This window comes from Ctenocephalides felis, unplaced genomic scaffold (genome assembly GCF_003426905.1).
Source record: "Ctenocephalides felis isolate EL2017-DRISC unplaced genomic scaffold, ASM342690v1 CF-g0.4_SCAFFOLD_01170, whole genome shotgun sequence".
Taxonomy (NCBI): Eukaryota; Metazoa; Arthropoda; class Insecta; order Siphonaptera; family Pulicidae; genus Ctenocephalides; species Ctenocephalides felis.
Genome location: NW_020537324.1, coordinates 42,063,879 through 42,087,608, shown reverse-complemented (window position 1 = coordinate 42,087,608; position 23,730 = coordinate 42,063,879). Strand labels below are relative to the sequence as shown.

The 23,730-nt window shown below is 32.0% G+C and overlaps 2 protein-coding genes across 2 annotated transcripts; both read left to right on the top strand.

Annotated features, from left to right (window-relative positions):
* The first annotated feature begins 285 nt into the window (after positions 1 to 285).
* On the top strand, positions 286 to 693 carry LOC113367249. The gene has a single exon (XM_026608874.1). The coding sequence runs from the start codon at positions 286 to 288 to the stop codon at positions 691 to 693; it is 408 nt and encodes a 135-aa protein (XP_026464659.1).
* A 1,351-nt stretch (positions 694 to 2,044) lies between these two features.
* On the top strand, positions 2,045 to 2,476 carry LOC113367248. The gene has a single exon (XM_026608873.1). The coding sequence runs from the start codon at positions 2,045 to 2,047 to the stop codon at positions 2,474 to 2,476; it is 432 nt and encodes a 143-aa protein (XP_026464658.1).
* The last annotated feature ends 21,254 nt before the right edge of the window (positions 2,477 to 23,730 follow it).

The following is a 23,730-nucleotide window of genomic DNA, read 5'->3' as shown; positions in this document are numbered from 1 at the left end:
ACCGACATTGATGGTTACCCCGCTTATCGGCGACGTGACGTTGACAATGGTGGACAATGTTTTGAATTGCGACTGTCGAATGGCGGGGTAATAGATGTTGATAATCTATGGGTAGTTCCTTATTCGCCTTTGCTATGCAAAACCTATAAAGCACATATAAATGTCGAACTGTGCAGCTCGATAAAGTCAATAACATACATATGCAAATATGTTCATAAAGGGAGCGACAAAGCGATATTTGCAATTTAAAGTATTAATGAGAATGATGAAATAACTCGATATCAAATGAGTAGATACGTTAGCAGCAATGAAGCTATCTGGCGTGTTTTTGGTTTTTCCATACATGAAAGAAATCCATCTGTGGTACATTTGGCTGTGCATTTGGAGAACGGTCAGCGGGTATACTTTACAGAAAACAATATATTACAACAAGCTTTGACTGCTTCGAAGACTACTCTAACTGCATTTTTTAAACTTTGTAGTAGATCAGATATTGCTGGAAGATTTGCTAGAACATTATTATATACAGATACACCTGAATATTTTACATGGGATAAAAAATTAAAAGATTGGGTACCTAGAAAACGAGGTATTCCTGTTTCAGGATTCGAAGGCATATATATGACAAACAATTTGGTAGATTGTATACTGTTCATTTTAAGCAACGAGAATGCTTTTATTAACTTTTTATGATGCGTGACGTGAGTTGCACTTATTGGAGAATGATAATCAATGAGACAAGACTCTTGCAGATGCAGCACTGATTTCATCTGCACATCAAATTCGACAATTATTTGCAATAATATTAACAACATGTTTTCCATCAGATGCATCTGCACTGTGGAATACTCATAAAGACCCAATGAGTGAGGATATTTTGCATCGGTATAAAATTAATAATCAAGATAATAATCATGAATTTTCAGAACTAATATATAACGAAGCCTTAATAATGATTGTGATATTTGTATCCAAATTTCGAACATGTCGCTAATTTAATTTGGCATGTCAGCACCGAGCCGAGCAGCAGTAGATATTATGAACAGCGATGTTCAACGTGAACACCAGTTTGATAAAACTGCTTTAGCTACTTTTGTTGATAATAATGAAATATTGCTTACTGCCGAGCAACAAAGTGTATATGATCAAATCAATACGTCAATTGAGGCACAACAGGGCGGATTTTTTTTTTTGGACGCACCTGGAGGCACTGGCAAAACATTTATTATTTCACTGATTCTTGCGCGTGTGCGATCGCAAAATAATATTGCGTTGGCAATAGCTTCATCAGGAATTGCAGCGACATTACTTGAAGGAGGACGAACTGCGCATTCGGCATTTAAGTTACCTTTAAACGTTCATGTTAACCCAGAAGCAATGTGCAACATAAAGAAGAAATCAGGAATGACGAAAGTTTTACGAAAATGTGAAATAATCATCTGGGATTAATGTACTATGGCGCACAAGCATTCGCTTGAAGCTCTTGATAGGTCGCTGAAAGATATCAAAAATAGTCTTTTTGGTAGCTGCCTATTGCTACTGTCTGGCGATTTCAGACAGACATTGCCCATTATTCCACGAGCGACGCGTGCTGATGAAATAAATGCCTGCTTCAAAAAGTCTTATCTGTGGCGTCACGTAAAGAAATTATATCTTAGTGTTAACATTTGTGTTCAATAACTAAATGATGCACTGAGGTCAAAAATTTCACAACAATTATTGGATATTGGTAATGGCAGAATTAATTTTTATGAAAATACAGAGTACATTCAATTCCCTGATAATTTTTGTAATATGGTTGATAGCAAAGCCAAACTAATAGAAAATATTTTTCCAAATTCAAAGCATAATCATAAAGATCATGAGCGGCTATAAGAACAAGCAATTTTAGCAGCAACGAATTTGAATGTAGACGAAATGAACTTAAAAATACAACATATACTGCCAGGATATGAATTCACATTTAAATCAGTTGATACTGTTATTGATCCTGATGAAATCGTCAATTATTCAGTCGAATTTTTAAATTCTTGATTTACCAGGAATGCCGCCGCACAAATTACTATTGAAAGTTGGTTCTCCAATTATATTATTAAGAAATTTAAATGCCCCAAAATTATGCAATGACAAAAGATTAGCAATAACAAAAATTATGGGAAACATTATAGAGGCAATTATTCTGGGCGGAAAATTCAAAGATGATGTTGTTCTTTTGCCTACAATACCACTAATTCCTTCGGAATCAGTAATACCTTTTAAAAGACTGCAGTTTCCTATACGTTTGGCATATGTTATAACCAAAAACAAGTCACAAGGGCAGACAATGATCTTTTGCGATATAAATTTAGAAAATCCGTGCTTTAATCACGGACAGCTCTATGTTGCTTGCTCAAGAGTCAGAAACCCAAATAATTTATATATTTATACACCTGATAATCTCACCAAGAATATTGTATATCCTTTGGCATTACAATAAACTCTACTACATTAAAAGTTTAAAATAAAAAAAGGAATTATATACTATATTAATTAAGATTAATTATATAATTAATATTAATTATAATAACATTGATTATTGAAATTGCATTACTGAATATAATATTGTTAAATTGTTCATTTGAAAATGAATATAACTATTGTATTAATTAAATTTATTTATGGATAATTTAAAAAAAAAAAGTTGAATGGTATTGAAAAGTTAAATACTTTTTTACTTGTCTGTCGGGTCAGCTAGTATATATATACATATATATATATATATATATATATATATATATATATATATTAATCTGGAAATATGAACAAACAACACTCTCTTTTGCACTAATTTATTAAATAATAATTTTCACAAACGTTTCGAGACTAGGTTTGTCTCATAATCAGTGTGTTATAATTCAAAATTTATTAGCATACACATACATATATAAATACACACACACATATATATATATATATATATAACATACACACACATGCATTATTATATATATATATATATATATATTATATATTATATATATTATATTATATATATATATAAGAGTCAGAAACCCAAATAATTTATATATTTATACACCTAATAATCTTACCAAGAATATTGTATATCATTTGGCATTACAATAAACTCTACTACATTAAAAGTTTAAAATAAAAAAAGGAATTATATGCTATATTAATTAAAATTAATTATATAATTAATATGAATTATAATAACATTAATTATTGAAATTGCATTCCTGAATATAATATTGTTAAATTGTTCATTTGATAATGAATATAACTATTGTATTAATTAAATTTATTTATGGATAATTTAAAAAAAAAAAGTTGAATGATATTGAAAAGTTAAATACTTTTTTAACTGTATGTCGGGTCAGCTAGTGTATATATATATATAATATATATATATATATATATATATATATCTACATATATATAAAAATAAGTCGGGTTTTCCTTCCTGACGAAATAACATCAGAACGCACGAACCGATTTCGACAATTTTGCGATCGTTGGAAAGGTCTCGGGCTCCGCAAGGTTTACAGCTAAGAAAATTAGTGGTGCATGGCATCGAGCCCTAATGCAAATTTCTTGAACTTCACGCACCGTGATTAAAAATTCGAGTAATAAAAATAATCAATAACTGTTTTAAATAATTTCAAAAAAATTATCTTATATATATTATATATATATATATATATATATATATATATATAAATAAGTCGGGTTTTCCTTCCTGACGAAATAACTCCAGAACGCACGAACCGATTTCGACAATTTTGCATTCGTTGGAAAGGTCTCGGGCTCCGCAAGGTTTATAGCTAAGAAAATTAGTTGTGCATGGCATCGTGCCCTAATGCAAATTGCTGGAACTTCACGCACCGTAATTAAAAATTCGAGTAATGAAAATAATCAAGAATTGTTTAAAATAATTTCAAATAGATTATCTACATCTACATATATATATATATATATATATATATATATATATATAAATAAGTTGAGGTTTTCTTCCTGACGATATAACCCTAGAACGCACAAACGACAATTCGACAATTTTGCATTCAGTGGAAAGGTCTCGGGCTCCGCAAGGTTTATAGCTAAGAAAATTAGTGGTGTATGGCATCGTGCCTTAATGCAAATTGCTGGAACTTCACGCACCGTAATTAAAAATTCGAGTAATGACATTAGTGAGAATTATCAGAATTATGCTTGGTAGAGTCAACGAGCAATTCTTGCCGTGAAGAATAATGACGTACACGCACTGAATTTCACCATTCAATCAAAAATTGCTGGCGATTTGGTGACATACCAATGATTCCGACTGGTCTTCCGTTTGACTTCAAACAATTGCAATTTCCAGTTCGCCTTGCGTTCGCAATGACAATTAACAAGTCGCAAGGCCAATCGCTTAGTGTTTGCAGGATAAATTTCAAATAGATTATTTAGAAAATCATTGTTTTTTACATGGGCAGTTATACGTTGCCTGTTCACGAGTTGGGAAACCATCCGCTTTGTTTGTGTTAACCTCAGACCAAAAAACAAAAAAATGTGGTTTACCAAAGAGCACTCAATGAAACGGATAATTTGCGGATTCACGTTCATTTACTTAGAAAAGTTCAACTAAAAACACTTCATTTTTGTAATCGAAATAAATTCTTTACTGTTGTGTAATAAAATCAAATTTTTCCTTTTCAAATATAAAACAAACAAAAAATTTCTTCATCTTTCTTACGAAACCATCTGGTGGCGAAACGGAGTTCGTCGGGTTTGCTAGTATATATTATTATATATGTATGTAGGTGTGTGTTTGTGTGATGTGTATATATATGTATATACTAGCAAACTCGACGAACTCCGTTTCGCCACCAGATGGTTTTGTGAGAAAAATGAAGAATTTTTTTGATTGTTTTATATTTGAAAAGGAAAAATGTGATTTTATCATACAACAGTAAAGAATTTATTTCGATTACAAAAATGAAGTGTTTTTTAGTTGAACTTCTCTAAGTAAATGAAAGTGAATCCGCAAATTATCCGTTTCATTAAAGTGCTCTTTGGTAAACCACATTTTTTGTTTTTTCGTCTGACGTTAACACAAACAAAGCGGATGGTTTTCCAACTCGTGAACAGGCAACGTATAACTGCTCATGTGAAAAACAATGATTTTCTAAATAATCTATTTGAAATTTATCCCGCAAACACTAAGCGATTGGCCTTGCGACTTGTTATTGCGAATGCAAGGCGAACTGAAAATTGCAATCGTTTGAAGTCAAACGGAAGACCAGTCAGATCATTGGTATGTCACCAAATCGCCAGCAATTTTGATTGAATCGTGAAATTCAGTGCGTTACATCATTATTCTTTGCTCGTTGATTTAACCAAGCATAATTCTGATAATTCTCACTAATGTCATTACTCGGATCTTTAATTACGGTGCGTGAAGTTCCAGCAGCTTGCATTAAGGCACGATGCCATGCACAACTAATTTTCTTAGCTATAAACCTTGCGGAGCCCGAGAACTTGCCAACGAATGCAAAATTGTCGAAATCGGTTCGTGCGTTCTGGAGTTATTTCGTCAGGAAGGAAAACCTGACTTATTTTTATATATATAGAAGAAGAAGATATATATATAATATATATATATATATATATATTATATATATATATATAGATATGCATATATATGGCATATGTGTGCCATATATATTATTGATTAATCTTTAAATGAAATCGCAATTACTTGATGTAGACTCGACAATGAGTGTTTTTTTATATCGCAATTAATAAAGGTGTTGATATTACATTAAATTCTCATATCAATTTTGATCCCGAGAAAATGCTCGATGAAAAACGCGATACATAATTTTAGATCGTTTCAAAAAAACTCGAGATAATATTTCCCGATCGTATTAAATAAACCGCTAGCTATAGCTTGCTTGATTGATATTTGATTGATTGGCGTCAATCAACTGACACGTGTCATGTGGCCGTGTTCATTGCGCCATATCACTCCCCTTCAAAGGAAAAAGAAGTATCCGTTAGAAATAAATAAATAAGTTCATAATTTGAAAGAGACTTTTCTAGGATTGGTTTTTCTTAGAGGAACCATAGTTAACTCCAGTGATGTGGTTTGAATTCTGTGTATGTGCTTGGTTGACTGTTTATCTGTTTTAACTGTATATGCTGGTTTCAATCTGTCAACCGATATGTTCTTATTAGTACCAGTCATAGAAATTTTGTACACTTTGTCTGAAATTCTTTTCTATGATTTTATATGGTCCACATATGGGGAGGCTCAAGTGGTTTTCGAATATGATCTGACCTGACAAATACATGAGTGCATGTATTCATGTCCTTGGTACAAACATATTGGCTTTTATTATGATGAGCTGTGGCTGTAGGCTTTATATCACGCATTATTTTCTATGACAGTCCAGAAATGCTTATGAATCGGATGACAGTTCTTTAGATGTGAAAATCTCGTGGTAGTCTTAATGTGGTTCCATAAACCATCTCAGCAAGAGATGCTTTAAGGTCTTTTTGTATGAAGAACGTAAACCTAGTAAGACTACAGGTAATACTTTGATCCAGGGCTCAGGAGAGCACATTAAAGCTGCTTTCAGGGTTCTATGCCAGCATTCAACCAGACCATTGGACTGAGGGTAGTATGCCGTTGTCCGTATTTTCTTAGCACCTATTGCATCAATCAATGATTTGAATATAGCTGATTCAAACTGGCATCCTTGGTCGGATGTTATCACACATGGTGTACCAAATCTTGATATCCAGTTTGAAAATAGGGCTTGAACAATAGTGTCTGAAGAAATGTCCTTTAGAGGAATAGCTTCTGGCCACCTTGTAAATCTGTCGATGATTGTAAGGCAATAAGGATATCCATTAATATTAGGTAATTTAATTATGTTGATGTGAATATGCAAAAATCTGTTTTCAGGAATAGGAATATGGATAGGAGTGAGGTGATTATGTTTGTGTATTTTGGATTTTTGGCAAGGAATGCATTGACGTGCCCGCATGGTGACGTCTTTCCCAATCCCAGGCCACACATACCTTCTTCGCAACTCTCTTATGCTTGGGTGTGCATTTCCATGTACGATGTCAAAAGCAATTCTGCGAAGACTTTGCGGTAGGTAGGGTTTTGCAAAATTATCTTTAGTGTTGCAATAAACTGGATAGCTGTCTAATGTTAATTTTTGTAGATACAGAGAAGTATTGCCACTTAATAAAGTCTGCATTTCAACGTCTTTGCTATGCTCTTTCGAAATTTCCTCAGCAGTTAACTTTGAAGGCATTTGAATGGCATTGATCCTGGACAAGGCATTAGCAACCACGTTCTGATTACCCTTCATATATACAATGCCCGTGGAAAATTGGAGTTTTGTCATTTTTCACCGAACTTCGTAAGTAATTGTTTAAGGGTGATTGTATCCTTGCTGCCTTGGGTATTGACTTACGATAATAATTTACCATGCCCAAAAATCTTCGGAGTTCAATAACTGTCGAAGGTTTTGGATAATTAATTATTTTCTCTACTCGGTCTGGAGAAGGAGAATATCCTGGTGCATTCAGCTTGTTACCGAAGAAGTTTACTTCATCTTTACTAAAATACTGCTTTCTGATGAAGATTATTACTAACATCTTGTATTAAGGGTGGAGGATACTTATCAGGCAGCATGTTTGCGTTCAGCCTCCTATAATATCCACACATTCTGAATGTGCCATTCTTTTTAGAAACCATGTGAATAGGGCTTGCCCATGGGCTGTTGGAAGGCCTCAAAGTGCCCCTGTTTAGGAGATCTTGTATCTCGGACCTGGCTGCAACAGACTTTGCCGAATGTGGTGTGGCAGGCGTTCTGACCACAATTTAATTATGATATCTTCACTGACTTCTCCCTTAGCCAAATCCTTCATCTCTCGTAGGAGCTGTGATGGTTTCTTCTCTCCTAGAGATAAGCTTTTTAATAGCTTGTCAATCTGCTTATCTCTGGATTCAGACATTCTGCTTAATATAGTCTTTTTGATATATTCGTATTTGCCCGTCATTGGAGAATTACGGAGGACATCCTGAATGAGGCGCAGTGTTTCGAAGTCTAGGGCTTTAAGAACTGCCGAGTACTTGAAACTCATATTCAATTACTAAAAACCATAGGTCTGGAGAATCTCCATTGAATGGAGTGAGACAGTGATTGTTAAATGCTGCTATATTGTATTGATCAGCATAACTGTCATGTTCAAAAACACGTGGACTGCTCGTGTTAAAGATCACCTCGTGATCCAGATCGATCAGAGATCTGTTGAGCGCTGTTTCATCATTGCTGAACGAAGGTGGAGTCGACATCTTTGATAAAAATTGGTATAATTTACCTTTTTTAATTTTTTGTAGTTGACAAGTGTTTTTCTTTCTCCGTCTGACGTCACCAATAATGGGTACTAAGACGTTGAGTATCGTATGTCTCTTGTTTAACGATTTCACTTACACGTTCGGAGTCACCATTTATGGCGCTAGTGATCAGTTTGATATTTATTAATTATATTTTAGAAGTGTAATCGCGATTACTTGATGTAGACTCGAAAATGTGTGTTTATTGATATCTCAATTAATAAAGGAACTGATATTACATAAAATCTAATATCAATTTTGATCCCGACAATTTATTGATCATTTTAAAAACCGAATCCAATTTTTATATATATCTATATATATAAAAGAGGATCGCTTTATGTGCTAACACTTATAACTCACGAACGGCTGAACCGATTTAGATGAAAATTGGCAGGGAGGTAGTTTAGAGCCAGGAGAAGGACTTAGGATACTTTTTATCCCGATTTTCAGTTTAATTGATAGTATATTTATATATATAAAAAAATACTAGCTAGCCCGGCCACGCGTTGCTGTGGCTCAGTAATTGGTGGCAGAGAGGTAGTTTAGAGCCCGTTTTTCATTCTAATTCAGAATTAATTATTTATAAACTATCCATGTAATTTATTCAATCTATGATACTATATATATATATATATATATATATATATATATATATATATAAGGTGAAGTGAAGTTTAATAATAATGCCGCGACCAAGACTGAAAAAGAGCATTACTTACATTTACATGTACATTTTGTCGAATAATTTATTCCCAGTTATAACTTCCCAGAATTTATCAAAGAATGGTTAGTAATATATGAAGGCACGGGGTTAAAAGTTTCACGACCAAAGTGTCAAAATCCAGTAAAGCTGAAGCATTGTTTAACAACATTATTTGAAAGTGAAGGGAGAAAGATGTATAACCAGCTATAACCTTGATTCTTATGACTTTGATATTGGGAGATAAACGGTCATCTTTGAAAATCCATAGTAAAAGTATTTTCTTCTGTTGGTAGCTTTTTAGCATTAGTTAAAAATGTAATTATTTTGTAAAATACCTTTAAAATTAAAATAAGACATTAAACCTGTTTGCCATCTGGCCGTTCCAAGTTACCCCGCCTATAGGGTAAAAAGGTCTAGATAACAAATTTTTGAAAGACAGCAAAAAAAGCACATTTTTAAAATGACGAAGTCTGTAGTTTTACTGAACGTAGCCAGCTAATAGTTCGTTTGAAATATTTTTGATTCTCTAGAAATTGTTTAGAATATACCTTACTTAGCAAAACAACGTTTGCCGGGTCAGCTAGTTTATTTATATATATATATATATATATATATATATATATCTTATATATAAAATTCTTCTGTAACTTTGTATGAATGATTAATCCTCCTAAACTATAATTCGGATTTCCATGAATCTTGCTGAAGCTTGTTCGGGAAATTTTCTATAATTTGTATATTTATTGAAATATAGTTAGATTGTAGAAATAAATGGAAAACATTACAAAAAACCGCTTATCATTGTTTGCCCTTGAAAATATTTGAAGCTTAGTTTGACGTTAAAAACAAATGAAGTCTGTCATTTGCCAAACATTTCTATTCACTTATAGGCTAAGGCAATATTAAAATATAATAAATTCATGATTAAAAATAAAGGAAATGTAATGTCTACATTATTAATGCCGAAAAGCAGCTGAGATGTGCCAAAAATTAAAATAATATAATAAAATAGAGTCAACATGCGTTTGACAAGTGATGCAGTTTTGCGCATGCGTCTGACGGTTGTGAGATGTTGGTTTAATGTAATTACATACCCTATATTAAAATTCAATTTGACAGATTATTATTTTTTAACTAAATGTTAAAAAAAATTAAAAGCGTTGTTTGCTAATATACATTTTAACAAAAATAATGAAATGACCAAAATTATATAAATTAATATCTTAATAAATCACTGTTTTATAGTGTTCTAGGAACAATATTAAGCTAGATATGAGAATGGGGTTCTATAGTCCTCAAAATAATCTTTAAAATGAGTATTTCTCCATGTAAAATAAATGAGCTATCATGCAAATAAAAGACGCATACAATTTCATTTAAATCAAATAGTTTATGAGTGCCATTTCCACCAAAATTAAAAATAATCGTATTCCATCTAGAATTAACTTGGTTTAAGACATCTTGATGGATTTTACAAAATACCATAACTTTGGTACAAACGATTTTCAAAAAACTCATGATTTCATGAAAAAATCCATTAAAAAAACAACCAATTTCTCATTATTATATATCTGAAATTCAAGGGTTTTTTCTGACTAATTTTCAGAATAAGAGAAGTTACGTTACAATTTATGATAGAAAAAGTTGTAGCCACTTTAATTATCTTCAAAATAGTATATTACAAGTTCTGATAAAATCAGAATTAAAAGAGTAATAATCCATTTAATGCCGGGGGTGGTGAAGGAGTACAAATAGTTTTCATTTCTGAACTTAAGATCAAGATTAGCCTATTTCCAAAATATCAAGCAAATTGGAGCATAGTAAATAAACTCGCAGAGCACACGCTTTTTTCCTCTCTATTTACTGCAATAATTTTGTTTATTGTACCTTGAATAGAGCATAGAGCGAACAGGATTTGACAAATTAATTCACTTCAAATATGAACTTAAGTAATAATGTATATTGAATTATTAGTGTGAAAAATGTAATTTAGATATTAAAATTACAAAAAGCCAGTTAAAATATGGTACATAATTATAAAAATTATAGGCAACATTTTTGAAGCAATTATTTTGGGTAGAAACATTCAAGGTGATATTGTACCTATACCGCTATATGCTATATATTAATTCTTTCTGAATATGTTATACCTTTGAAAAGACTTCAATTTCCACTACGTATATCTTATGCAATAAATCACAAAGGCAGACGATTTTTTGTGTGAAAAATTTGGAAAATCAATGTTTTAGTCGTAAATAAACAAAAAATCATTCATTTATACATCCACATCTACAGGTATGACTACAATTGTTGGATAAACCTTGACATTAAAATAAATTGAGCTATTGGAAATAAATTTGTTTTGTTAATTGCAGTGTTTAATTTAACATCACTCATATTTGTGTAACTAGTAATTCGAAAGACAATAATTATTATTTTTAATTGAACGGTGTAAATATTAGTATAGGATATTAAAAAAATGTAGATGTGGGTACAGAACAACGTCTATCGTGTCATCTAGTATATACGAGTATATATATATATATATATATATATATATATATATATATATATATATATATATCTGCCGTCAAAAAAAATAATTATAAAAATCGTCGATTTTTTTTTTAACTTTATTACAAGAAAACGCCCCGGCAAATCTCTACCAAAAACTAATCAGCACGATTCCCAACCAATATTTTTCGAACGGTTTTTGAATTTTCAAAATTGATTCAGAATCGCCGGCTAAAACGTAGACAAATTTTTTTTCACTTTTCTCCGATTTATAAAGAAACGGCTTGGCCGATCGTCGCACAAAACTGACAAACGATAGTCTTCATCGAGATACATCGAGTGGCTTTTAAATTTTTGAAATCGGTCCAGCTGTTTTCGAGAAAACGTCGATTTACGGCAAAAAATCTGTTCACATACACATACACACAAACATACTTATTTCAAATTTGGTCTCATTCGATTCAGAATGGCTTGGAACGTCGAGAAATCATAAAATTAGCAATTCGGATTTTTTTTATGAAAACAATAACTTCTCCTTCAGGAAGTTAATAATAAGTACAATCTATTTTACTCGTGTAGTTAGTAATGTTAGTTCCACAGGTAATTACAGGATATTAATTCTGTAATTATAATGTTATTAACAGGTAATTAAAAGGATATTTGTAGAAGTCGGGTTGGGGAGTTTATTGGCTTCCTTTCGTAAGGAATGTGCAATGCTAACATATAATATTTGGCAGTCATTGCAATATCCTAGATAGGGACTTCAACATTATCCATCACAATATCATATTATTTTAAATTTCGACCAGAAAGGAAATATTTTGACAATTATACATTCAGTGCATATTGTGTATATTATATTTACATTCACTAATTTAAAATTAAATGAAAATGTCAAAAATCAGATATTTATGTGAAAAAGAGTGTGCGTAAGTTTCGCACGCAATTAAAGTCACACTTTGTTGCTATTATTCGAGATAGCATTAAAGTTGAACATAAAAATTCAGCAGTAAGCACACATTTTGGAGATCAAGACTGATTAATCCAAAAGGAAAAACTGTATGAAGTTATTGTCCAACAAAAATATGGTACTTTTTCCACGGGCACTCCGACTTACTGGCCCACTGACATAATAGAGAAACCCGATTTTTTGGAGTTCTTCATAATAAAGTGCTTGAACTCAAGGTACACAGATGTTCATTCAGACTAAGATCTATCTTCAGTTCATTCACCTATAATTGCTACTATCTGTTCCTCAATTATCATTGTAGTCTACATTCCAAGAAAACAATGTAAAAACTATTCCGCAGCAAAATAGAAAAAAATAGTGATCTCAACATTAGTCTTAAAAATTCATTGGAAGTTGACTGCGCTATTGACAAATTTAATAAAAATCTTCATGATGCATCATTAGCTGCTATTCCAAAAACAACAGTTAAGAAGGATCAGCCAATGTCATTTGAAATTGAAAATTTAATATCAGAAAAAAGGAAAACAAGACGCAAATGGCAGTCAACTCACTCCATCGGATAAGAACACATACAACAGCTTACTAAAATCCAGATTGACAGAAATTTCAAGGAATCAAGTATCAAAACTAAATAGATTTGATAACTCAATTTGGAAACCAATTAAAAACAAATTAAAACCACATATTCAAAAATCCGCCTGTTAGATGGGATGACGGTAATTATCTATCTTGTGCTAGAAGTGATGCAGAGAAAGCAAATTTATTTGCTCATTATATAAGTATAGTTTTCAAACGAAACCCAGATTATTCTAACGCAGCGGACCTAAGCTCAATGAACACTATAAAATTCTTTATATTGAAGATTATAAACGAAAAGATTAGTAAGCTGATAAATATTAAGTCCCCAGATTATGACTTAGTGACGCCATAATTGTTGAAAGAACTGCCAAAGAAGAGATTTGTGTTTCTAACGTATATATTTAACTCAATAATTGGATTAAATTATTGGCCAACTCTTCACAAAACATCTATATTAAAATCATCCATAAAAGTGGAAAATATCATAATAAGGTTACCTCATATAGACCAAAAAGCTTTCTACAATTTGCCTCAAAAGTGCTCGAAAAGCTAGCACAAATATATTTCTCAAACATCAGGTTGTTTTTTGCAGCCAGCAATCTACAATTATACAGTGACAAATAATCGTAAGAGCCATCAACAATTCTTTCGAGACCAAACAATTCTGTTATGCAGACTTTCTAGATGTGAGCCAGGCCTTCGATGAGGTGTTATACGATGGACTTTTATTGAAGATTAGATCTCTACTTCTAAGTCATTATTATAATACTGTAGAGTCTTATCTCGCCAATAGGGAATTCAAAGTACGTGTCAACACTGAAACTTCAACATCATATCTGATTGAGGCAAGCGTGCCGTAAGGCGGTATTTTCACGCACGAACCGATTTCGACAATTTTGCATTCGTGATCTCTCAACTAGTGATTTTCCAATTTATCCATCAATAACCTGTGCTGATGACATAGCAGTTCTTTTGACTCACGCTGATGCATCTAAGGCTTAAAAATTTTTACAAAGCATATAATGTTACAAAGAATTGTACAAAAATGAAGAACAAAAATAAATGAAAGCAAGTCTAAATACATAACGTTTACACTGAACAAGTCAACATGCCCAGGAGTGCATTTTTATGACCAAGCAATTTCAAGAACTGATTGCGTCAAATGCCTAGATATGCATCTAGAACCTAGTCTGACGTGATTCCTATTGATAGGGAGATGTGCTGATTAGTTCCAGCAGTTCCGAAGATAAAGAGCAAACAGTGCAGAAAATAGAAATCGAGATTTTAAGAGAACGGAGCATCCGATTCGAATGATTTAAAAACATTCAATTAGTAATGATTGGGAGAAGTGTTTATTAGTTTTTGGTAAAGGCAGGCCCCGCCATTTCGAAGATACGGAGCTAAATGTGCAAAAAATAGCAGTTTCTTAAATGGCTTAAATGACATTTAAGCGTCCAATTTAAATGATTCAAAGAAGAAATCGTATCAATTTTTGTTGCAATTTTTTTTTCAAAAAATATTTTTTTGTATATCGAAAATAATTCAGATTTTATTTTTAATGCTGACTATAGTTCTAATATACTTCAAACAAATAATTTCAACTTTGCAATTCAGTTTAAATAATTCTTATAAATATTAGACAATGTTACAATATTTATAATAATCTATTTGAAAACATGCAGTATTCCTCGAACATTTCGTTACGGTACGGGAAGTTCCAGCATTTGTCTTAAAGCCCTAGCTTACAAGGTAGTAATAAAACCTATATGGACTTATAGCATATAATTGAGGGGCTGTGCGAGCAAATCCAACATTTTGTTGTAGCGTGCCCAGCCGAAAATATTAAGACAGATTACTGATGTTCTATGGTTCGTAAGCAATAAGACTTTACACGACGATTTTCATCGACGATTGAATCTTTAAACAAAGATCTATAGTTACTGGCTTCCCGAAACAGCAATTTCAAGAAGACTGGAGAAGAAGCTGTCCAAATATAATACTGAAGACCATTAGAAATACCACAACTTTAACCTTCATTAGGGAAATTAAGTAGTTGCTGAATTATGAATTCTATAATATCTGTTCGAACAATGGATTATGTTAAACAACGCGTAAATAAATATTGTGTGGGGACCAGATGGCGCACTCAATATATCACGAACCTCAATCCTACAAGATGGCGCCTGTAATATACCACGCAAGAGCGAGACGCACAACTACTGGCCAGTGAACTAGTGGGGATTGCTGGCCAGAGTATAAAAGAGCCTACCTCCGATAATCGATCTCTTTACCGCATTCACCACAGTTCGGAACGGATCAGCCTCTAGGATCCGGAAGAAGATTTTAAGTCTGATGCCAATTGCTGGATCAACCGAGACTACGGTCAAGGAAAGTTCAGTAATCTTCGGATTCTTGATGTCAACAGGCATGTTGGTTTATCCGATTACACCACGCATGGCTTACATTTTCTTTTCAACGGGAAAAAAAAATTATGTAGGGTTTTAGCTAACGAGTTGTTGAGTGTCAAGGCTGTGGCGGGAATGAAACCTTCGGTTTCTAATTCCTTTCGTGCCTAAAGCTGATAACAAATTTTCAATTTTATTTCAAAATATACAAAAACTATCCAATAAACTTAATCAATTAGAATTAGTTATAGATAATTATAAACCCCAAATATTATGTTTTGCTGATAACTGGTTAAATAAGTCGGATCTTGAATTAATTAAAATTAAAGGTTATAATTTATCTTCTCATTTCTGTCGAACTCAATATGGCCACGGAGGTGTGTGCATTTTTGTAAGTGATTTCATTCATTCTAAACCCGTTTATACTAATACTCTTCAAGTAGAAAAACTTTTTGAATACTGTGCTGTTGAAATTAATCTCTCAAATGACGTCGTTTGTCTTATATGCGTTTATCGATCGCCTGACCAGAATGTTGAAATGTTCATCTCGCTGATGTGCGAATTGATTCATAACCTTTATGATAAATATTCCAAAATCATTGTTTGCGGCGATTTTAATATACACTTTGATAAGCAATCGAAGCCATCCAATTTTAATATGCAGTCTTTTGGTTTAACTCGTACTATACACGAACCTACTCGTTTTTCGCATCAATCTTCTTCTTGCATTGATAATTTCTTCACCAATTTAAAAGACTTTGATTCGCATGTTATAAATACCACTCTTTCAGACCATCGAGGCATAATATTAAATTTTTGTAATTTCTCAACTTCTAAATCTACCTTTATCTTACACAAACGTTATTTTGATGAATCAAATAAATTGATTTTCAAATGTCTTTTGGAAAAGGACCTTGCTTAACAAGTCCAAAGACTCAAATACAATGTTCGACAACTTTATTTCTACATTTTTATTCAGTTTCAATCAAGCTTTTCCTCTCATTAAGTAAACCGTTTGCCCAAAAAATAATACTTCAACTCCTTGGCTAACTAAAGGGTTGAGAATTTCACTTAAAAGATTAGCATTTCTTGAGAGATTATCGGTACATAATGATAACATGGCTTTTATAATTTATTTTTTGAAATATAGGGCAACTTTAAATGATCTAATCAATTTAGCGAAGATCAAATACAACGAAAACTTGATTTTTAATTCAGCAAATAAACAGAAAACAATTTGGTCCTTAATTAATTCGGAAATCAACACAAAAACTAAATCTTCACAGATTGATTGTCTTACATTTAACGGCGACAAGATTATTGATAAGGTAGTCATATCTAATAAATTTAATCACTTTTTTGTCACCGAAGCGTCTAAATTAACAAGCGCAATCAACTCGACCACCACTAGTTCGACTAAATCTTTATCCGCGCGAAATAATTCTGCATTCGTTCTTTATCCTGTAAATTTAGAAGAACTAAAGCAAACCTTTCAATCGATAACAGTTATTAGTTCAGCGGGTCCGGATCAGATACCTAGTCTCATTCTTAAAGAAGTCTATCCCTTTTTTATAGATAAATTTATGTTATGTTTAAATAAATGCTTCAATGAAGGAATATTTCCATCCCACCTCAAGCACTCAAAGATTTTTCCACTTCATAAGAAAAATAATAAAGACGATATAAATAATTACCGTCCCATTTCCCTCTTGAACTCTTTCAATAAAATAATTGAAAAAATCTTGCATACTAGATTAACGTCTTTTCTCAATAAATATAATATTTTGTTCAAGAATCAGCATGGTTTCCAAAAGAACCATTCTACTTCCTCAATTCCACTCAACCACTCAATTTATAATTTAGTTCATAACATCATTGACTCCTTTGAAGAAGCCACATATTGTACTGCGATATTTTGCGATCTGTCCAAAGCTTTTGACAGTATTTCTCACCAAAGACTTCTTGACAAATTAGAAAATAGTGGTATTCGCGGACGTTCGCTCAAACTATTTGAATCTTACCTGTCTAATCGAACACAAAGCGTTTACTTAAATAACGATCACGAGCAAATAATTTCGGATAAATTGACAAGTACATTGGGCGTGCCCCAAGGATCAATTTTAGGGCCTCTCTTATTTCTCATTTATATTAATGATTTACCTCATTGTACAAATCTTTGTGATTTTATTCTTTTTGCGGATGATACCAGCGTTATCATCAAGGCCAAGGCCAGAAATAACGAAATGGTTTTGTCTAGTCCTCAATAATGATAAGACCCAAATCATATCTTTTTGTAAAAAAAATCGTTTATCCAATAATATTACTTCTTTAACCATCAATAATTCAGCATATAATTTTTCGCAAGTATCAAAGTTTCTTGGTATCCATATTAATAATAATTTAAAGTGGTCTGATCATATCTCTATCTCTCTATCACCAACTTTATCTAGAACATGTTTCATGTTGCGCACCCTAAAACCCAACCTTGGTTTAAATTGCTTACTTTCAGTTTATTATAGCAACTTTTATTCTCACGTTTCATACGGCATCAAATTCTGGGGTTTTTCATCCGAACTAATTAAAATATTTAAGCTTCAGAAAAGAGCTATTCGAATAATTTTTTCCTTGCCCAGTAAAGCATCCTGCAGACTCATATTTAAAAAATACAATATTCTAACTGTCCCATGCATTTTTCTGCTGGTAACATTAACTTTCATCAAAAACAATTTGAAACTTTTTGATATGGGTTCGTCCTCAAATTACAACACTAGACACAAACTTATTAAGGCGCGTACATATAAATTAGCCAGCTCTTTCAATACGATCGACGGTCTAGGTATTCAGCTTATGAATAAACTTCCACTCAATATCCGAAACTTAGACAGCAAAAAATTTCATGCTTCCCTAGTTAAACTTTTTAAAGACATAGCTTTTTATGACATTACTGAATTTTCTCAATTTGATTTCAATAACTATTTTCTTGCATAATCTTTATCCTGTATCTATGTAGTCTGACCGTTTGATCGCCTGTACAACCATATATTTATTTTATTTGTTTTCATTGCTATTTTATTAATTTAATTTTTTTACGGTTTTAATGAGTATAACTTTCAACCTTGTGCAAGAATTTTGAGCTTGACTGGTGGTCAAATAGACTAATATGATGAACTTGATGATAAACATTGTATTTAATGTTCGAATGCTTTTTTTTCAGCTCTTTTTTTTCAGAAGCGAAATTCGTGCAGCTACTATGATTATTATAAAATTACTATCATTTTAATATTAACGATGAATAAGCTTGACAAGAGCCTCAAATAATATCTATTATTATTGATTACGGCTTGCTTATGAATAAATAAATATAATAAATAAATAAATAAATGGAAAATGTACAAAACATTTTCCAAAATCATTTCAAAACGATACTATCACCGACATTGATGGTTACCCCGCTTATCGGCGACGTGACGTTGACAATGGTGGACAATGTTTTGAATTGCGACTGTCGAATGGCGGGGTAATAGATGTTGATAATCTATGGGTAGTTCCTTATTCGCCTTTGCTATGCAAAACCTATAAAGCACATATAAATGTCCAACTGGGCAGCTCGGTAAAGTCAATAACATACATATGCAAATATGTTCATAAAGGGAGCGACAAAGCGATATTTGCAATTTAAAGTATTAATGAGAATGATGAAATAACTCGATATCAAATGAGTAGATACGTTAGCAGCAATGAAGCTATCTGGCGTGTTTTTGGTTTTTCCATACATGAAAGAAATCCATCTGTGGTACATTTGGCTGTGCATTTGGAGAACGGTCAGCGGGTATACTTTACAAAAAAACAATATATTACAACAAGCTTTGACTGCTTCGAAGACTACTCTAACTGCATTTTTTAAACTTTGTAGTAGATCAGATATTGCTGGAAGATTTGCTAGAACATTATTATATACAGATACACCTGAATATTTTACATGGGATAAAAAATTAAAAGATTGGGTACCTAGAAAACGAGGTATTCCTGTTTCAGGATTCGAAGGCATATATATGACAAACAATTTGGGTAGATTGTATACTGTTCATCCTAAGCAACGATAATGCTTTTATTAACTTTTTATGATGCGTGACGTGAGTTGCACTTATTGGAGAATGATAATCAATGAGACAAGACTCTTGCAGATGCAGCACTGATTTCATCTGCACATCAAATTCGACAATTATTTGCAATAATATTAACAACATGTTTTCCATCAGATGCATCTGCACTGTGGAATACTCATAAAGACCCAATGAGTGAGGATATTTTGCATCGGTATAAAATTAATAATCAAGATAATAATCATGAATTTTCAGAACTAATATATAACGAAGCCTTAATAATGATTGAAGATATTTGTATCCAAATTTCGAACATGTCGCTAATTTAATTTGGCATGTCAGCACCGAGCCGAGCAGCAGTAGATATTATGAACAGCGATGTTCAACGTGAACACCAGTTTGATAAAACTGCTTTAGCTACTTTTGTTGATAATAATGAAATATTGCTTACTGCCGAGCAACAAAGTGTATATGATCAAATCAATACGTCAATTGAGGCACAACAGGGCGGATTTTTTTTTTTGGACTAGCAAACTCGACGAACTCCGTTTCGCCACCAGATGGTTTTGTGAGAAAAATGAAGAATTTTTTTGATTGTTTTATATTTGAAAAGGAAAAATGTGATTTTATCATACATCAGTAAAGAATTTATTTCGATTACAAAAATGAAGTGTTTTTTAGTTGAACTTCTCTAAGTAAATGAAAGTGAATCCGCAAATTATCCGTTTCATTAAAGTGCTCTTTGGTAAACCACATTTTTTGTTTTTTGGTCTGACGTTAACACAAACAAAGCGGATGGTTTTCCAACTCGTGAACAGGCAACGTATAACTGCTCATGTGAAAAACAATGATTTTCTAAATAATCTATTTGAAATTTATCCCGCAAACACTAAGCGATTGGCCTTGCGACTTGTTATTGCGAATGCAAGGCGAACTGTAAATTGCAATCGTTTGAAGTCAAACGGAAGACCAGTCAGAATCATTGGTATGTCACCAAATCGCCAGCAATTTTTGATTGAATCGTGAAATTCAGTGCGTGTACATCATTATTCTTTGCTCGTTGATTTAACCAAGCATAATTCTGATAATTCTCACTAATGTCATTACTCGGATCTTTAATTACGGTGCGTGAAGTTCCAGCAGCTTGCATTAAGGCACGATGCCTTGCACAACTAATTTTCTTAGCTATAAACCTTGCGGAGCCCGAGAACTTGCCAACGAATGCAAAATTGTCGAAATCGGTTCGTGCGTTCTGGAGTTATTTCGTCAGGAAGGAAAACCTGACTTATTTTTATATATATAGAAGAAGAAGATATATATATATATTGAAGAGACGTTAGTAATCAATTTACTAATTAGTAATTAAATGTAACCAATTTTTAATAATTCTTGAGTAGATTATGGTTTTATTTTGAATACTTTTGAATACGAGAATTGGAACATTTGTAGCTCTTCGGGAAGTGTGTGAAATCAAAAAATTTATTTAGATACAAAAATTTATTTATCGCTTTGTTATAATAATTCAGTTGTTGCTTGTTCAAGAGTTCAGGACTAACTAACTTATATTTTTACATTTTTAAAATGTTTCCAATATTTCTAGTTTTATGATAGCTCGCCGAAGGTACATGAGCTATCATAAACTTTTATTAAGGGTCGTCTGGCAGATGTACAAAATATTCGCAACATTTACCGTTACTTGGGAGTATACATCGTTCTAAGGAATTTACTTATGATCATTATTTATAATTATAAAGAACACAATTCTCAACACCTCCATCGTGAAAATTAAGCCGTCCTCGGCTTATTACATAACATTAGCGAATTTCAGGTTGTAATTAACTGGTACATTAATAACTGAAATCTTTATCTTAATAACTATGAGTTGATGCATAATGGATATAACAACTAAAGACATCAATTTTTATTTATATTTTAGTAAATCAAAACACTTAGCTAAACCTTAACATTAATATTATAAATTGAACTATTTTTTTAAATTCTAGATTTACATTTATATTACATATTTTAGATTTAGTTAGCTAAAAGCACTTAGCTAACCCTCAACATTAATATTATAAATTGGACTTTTTTTTTTAAATTCTAGATTTACATTTACATTACATATTTTAGATTTAATTTATTTGTGAAAAGAAATATTATTTTTATTATTATTATTTAATCAATAAAATTTAATTGATAATTTGATTTATGTGCTAATTAACATTATTCTATGAGATTTATCAAATTAATTAAATGCAATTCAATAATAAGATTTTTTTTTAGAAAATTTGATAAAGATTATGTTACTTTACTCGTTTGGTATAAACTTTATCAATTTGTTGTTGTGCACTTGTACATGTTTATTATGGATCAAAATGGTACTATTTATACTATCGGTTTTTAATATTTTAAAGGGACCTTTCCATAGGGGCAAAAGTTTTTTGCATCGCCGCGGATACGGAGTTTCATCTCTCAAAAGCACATACTCATCGATCTCAAAGGTTTTAGGGTTCAAATTTTGATCATAGTTACTTTTAGTTTTTTCTTTATTACTCAGTAAATTCTGTCGAGCGAAACTATTCGCGTGCGATAACCGCGATTTTAACTCATTAACGTAAGTGTCGTAGTTATATTGAAATATAGGTTTTGCTATAGACAGTGGTAATTCTATTTTCCTACCAAAAACTAACTCGAAAGGTGTGTAATTTGTCGCGTTATGTATAGTTGTATTATGGATAAAAACTGCGTATTTTATGCATTTGCCCCAATCTGTTTGGGTTTTGTTAATATAAGATCTCAAGTTTTGAACATAATCCCTATGGATCCTTTCACAAGAGCCATTCGACTCAGGTCTGTACGGGGAAGTTGTTATCTTTTTAATTTTTAGTAATTTGCAAACGTCCTTGAATAAATTGCTAGTAAACGTGGTGCCTTGATCAGATAGAATTTCCTTAGGAAAGCCAAATTTTAAAATAATTTCTGAAACGAATGCATTTGCGACTGTCGAACTTTCTTGATTACAAATTGGGATGGCGCCTGCATATTTCGTTAAGTCGCATATAAATGTCAACAAATATTTATTTCCGGAGTCAGAAACGGGGTAAGGGCCGCAAATATCAATACAAATTTTTTCGAAAGGCTCGCGGGCTGTTGTTGTTATAACTAAAGGTTGCCTTGTTTTCTTACATACTTTATTTTTTTGACAATCAGGACATTTGCTTACATATGATTTAATTTGTTTTCGCATCTTTGGCCATTTGTATATGCTACGTATTCTGCTGAACGTTTTTTTATGGCCCAGATGACCTCCCGTATATTGTGATCTATGAAATTGGTTTAAAATCTTACTTATCTCATCCGGTGTTAGGTTTTCAATAATTTTGTCATAATAAATTTTTAATTTGATGTCGGTGTCTCTGAAAATGTATCGTAATAAAATTCTAAAATTTTCTATTGGTATGTGGCAAAAACTTTGAAATTGTGCGGGAGCTGGAATAGCAATGGATTTAATATTTTCTTGAATTAAATGAGCTTTTAGATTTAAGAGGCAATGGAGAAAATCTTCAAGTGTTGGCTGGGAATTCATGTTATTTACAATTGAGTAAAAAATTTGTTTTTGAGAGTAGTTTAAGTTGAAAAAGTCGTGTGTTCCGTAATTAGCCAAATTGTTATTAATGTTACTATGTTGGAAAAAATCGAAATATTTAATTAATTTATCATCGGGAGTTTGGTTTTTTATCATGAATATCAATGCGGACTCTTCATGTTTTAGGGAAGTGAGAAAAACTTCATTCGATTCCTCGATATTGTTATTAATTATAACCGAGGTTTTAATAGTATTTAAAAAATTTTCAAAATTATTTTCGGAATTAAAATTGCATCTGCATAGAAGAGATAATTTTGGTTTAGAATCGATAGGAATAGATGAAATATTTTCATTAGAAGCTAATTCTTGAATATCAAAAAATGAGCGAGATAAACTATCAGCATTCGTATTAGATGATCCAGATTTATAAATTATATCGAATTCATATTCTTCTAAGGAAAGCCTCCAG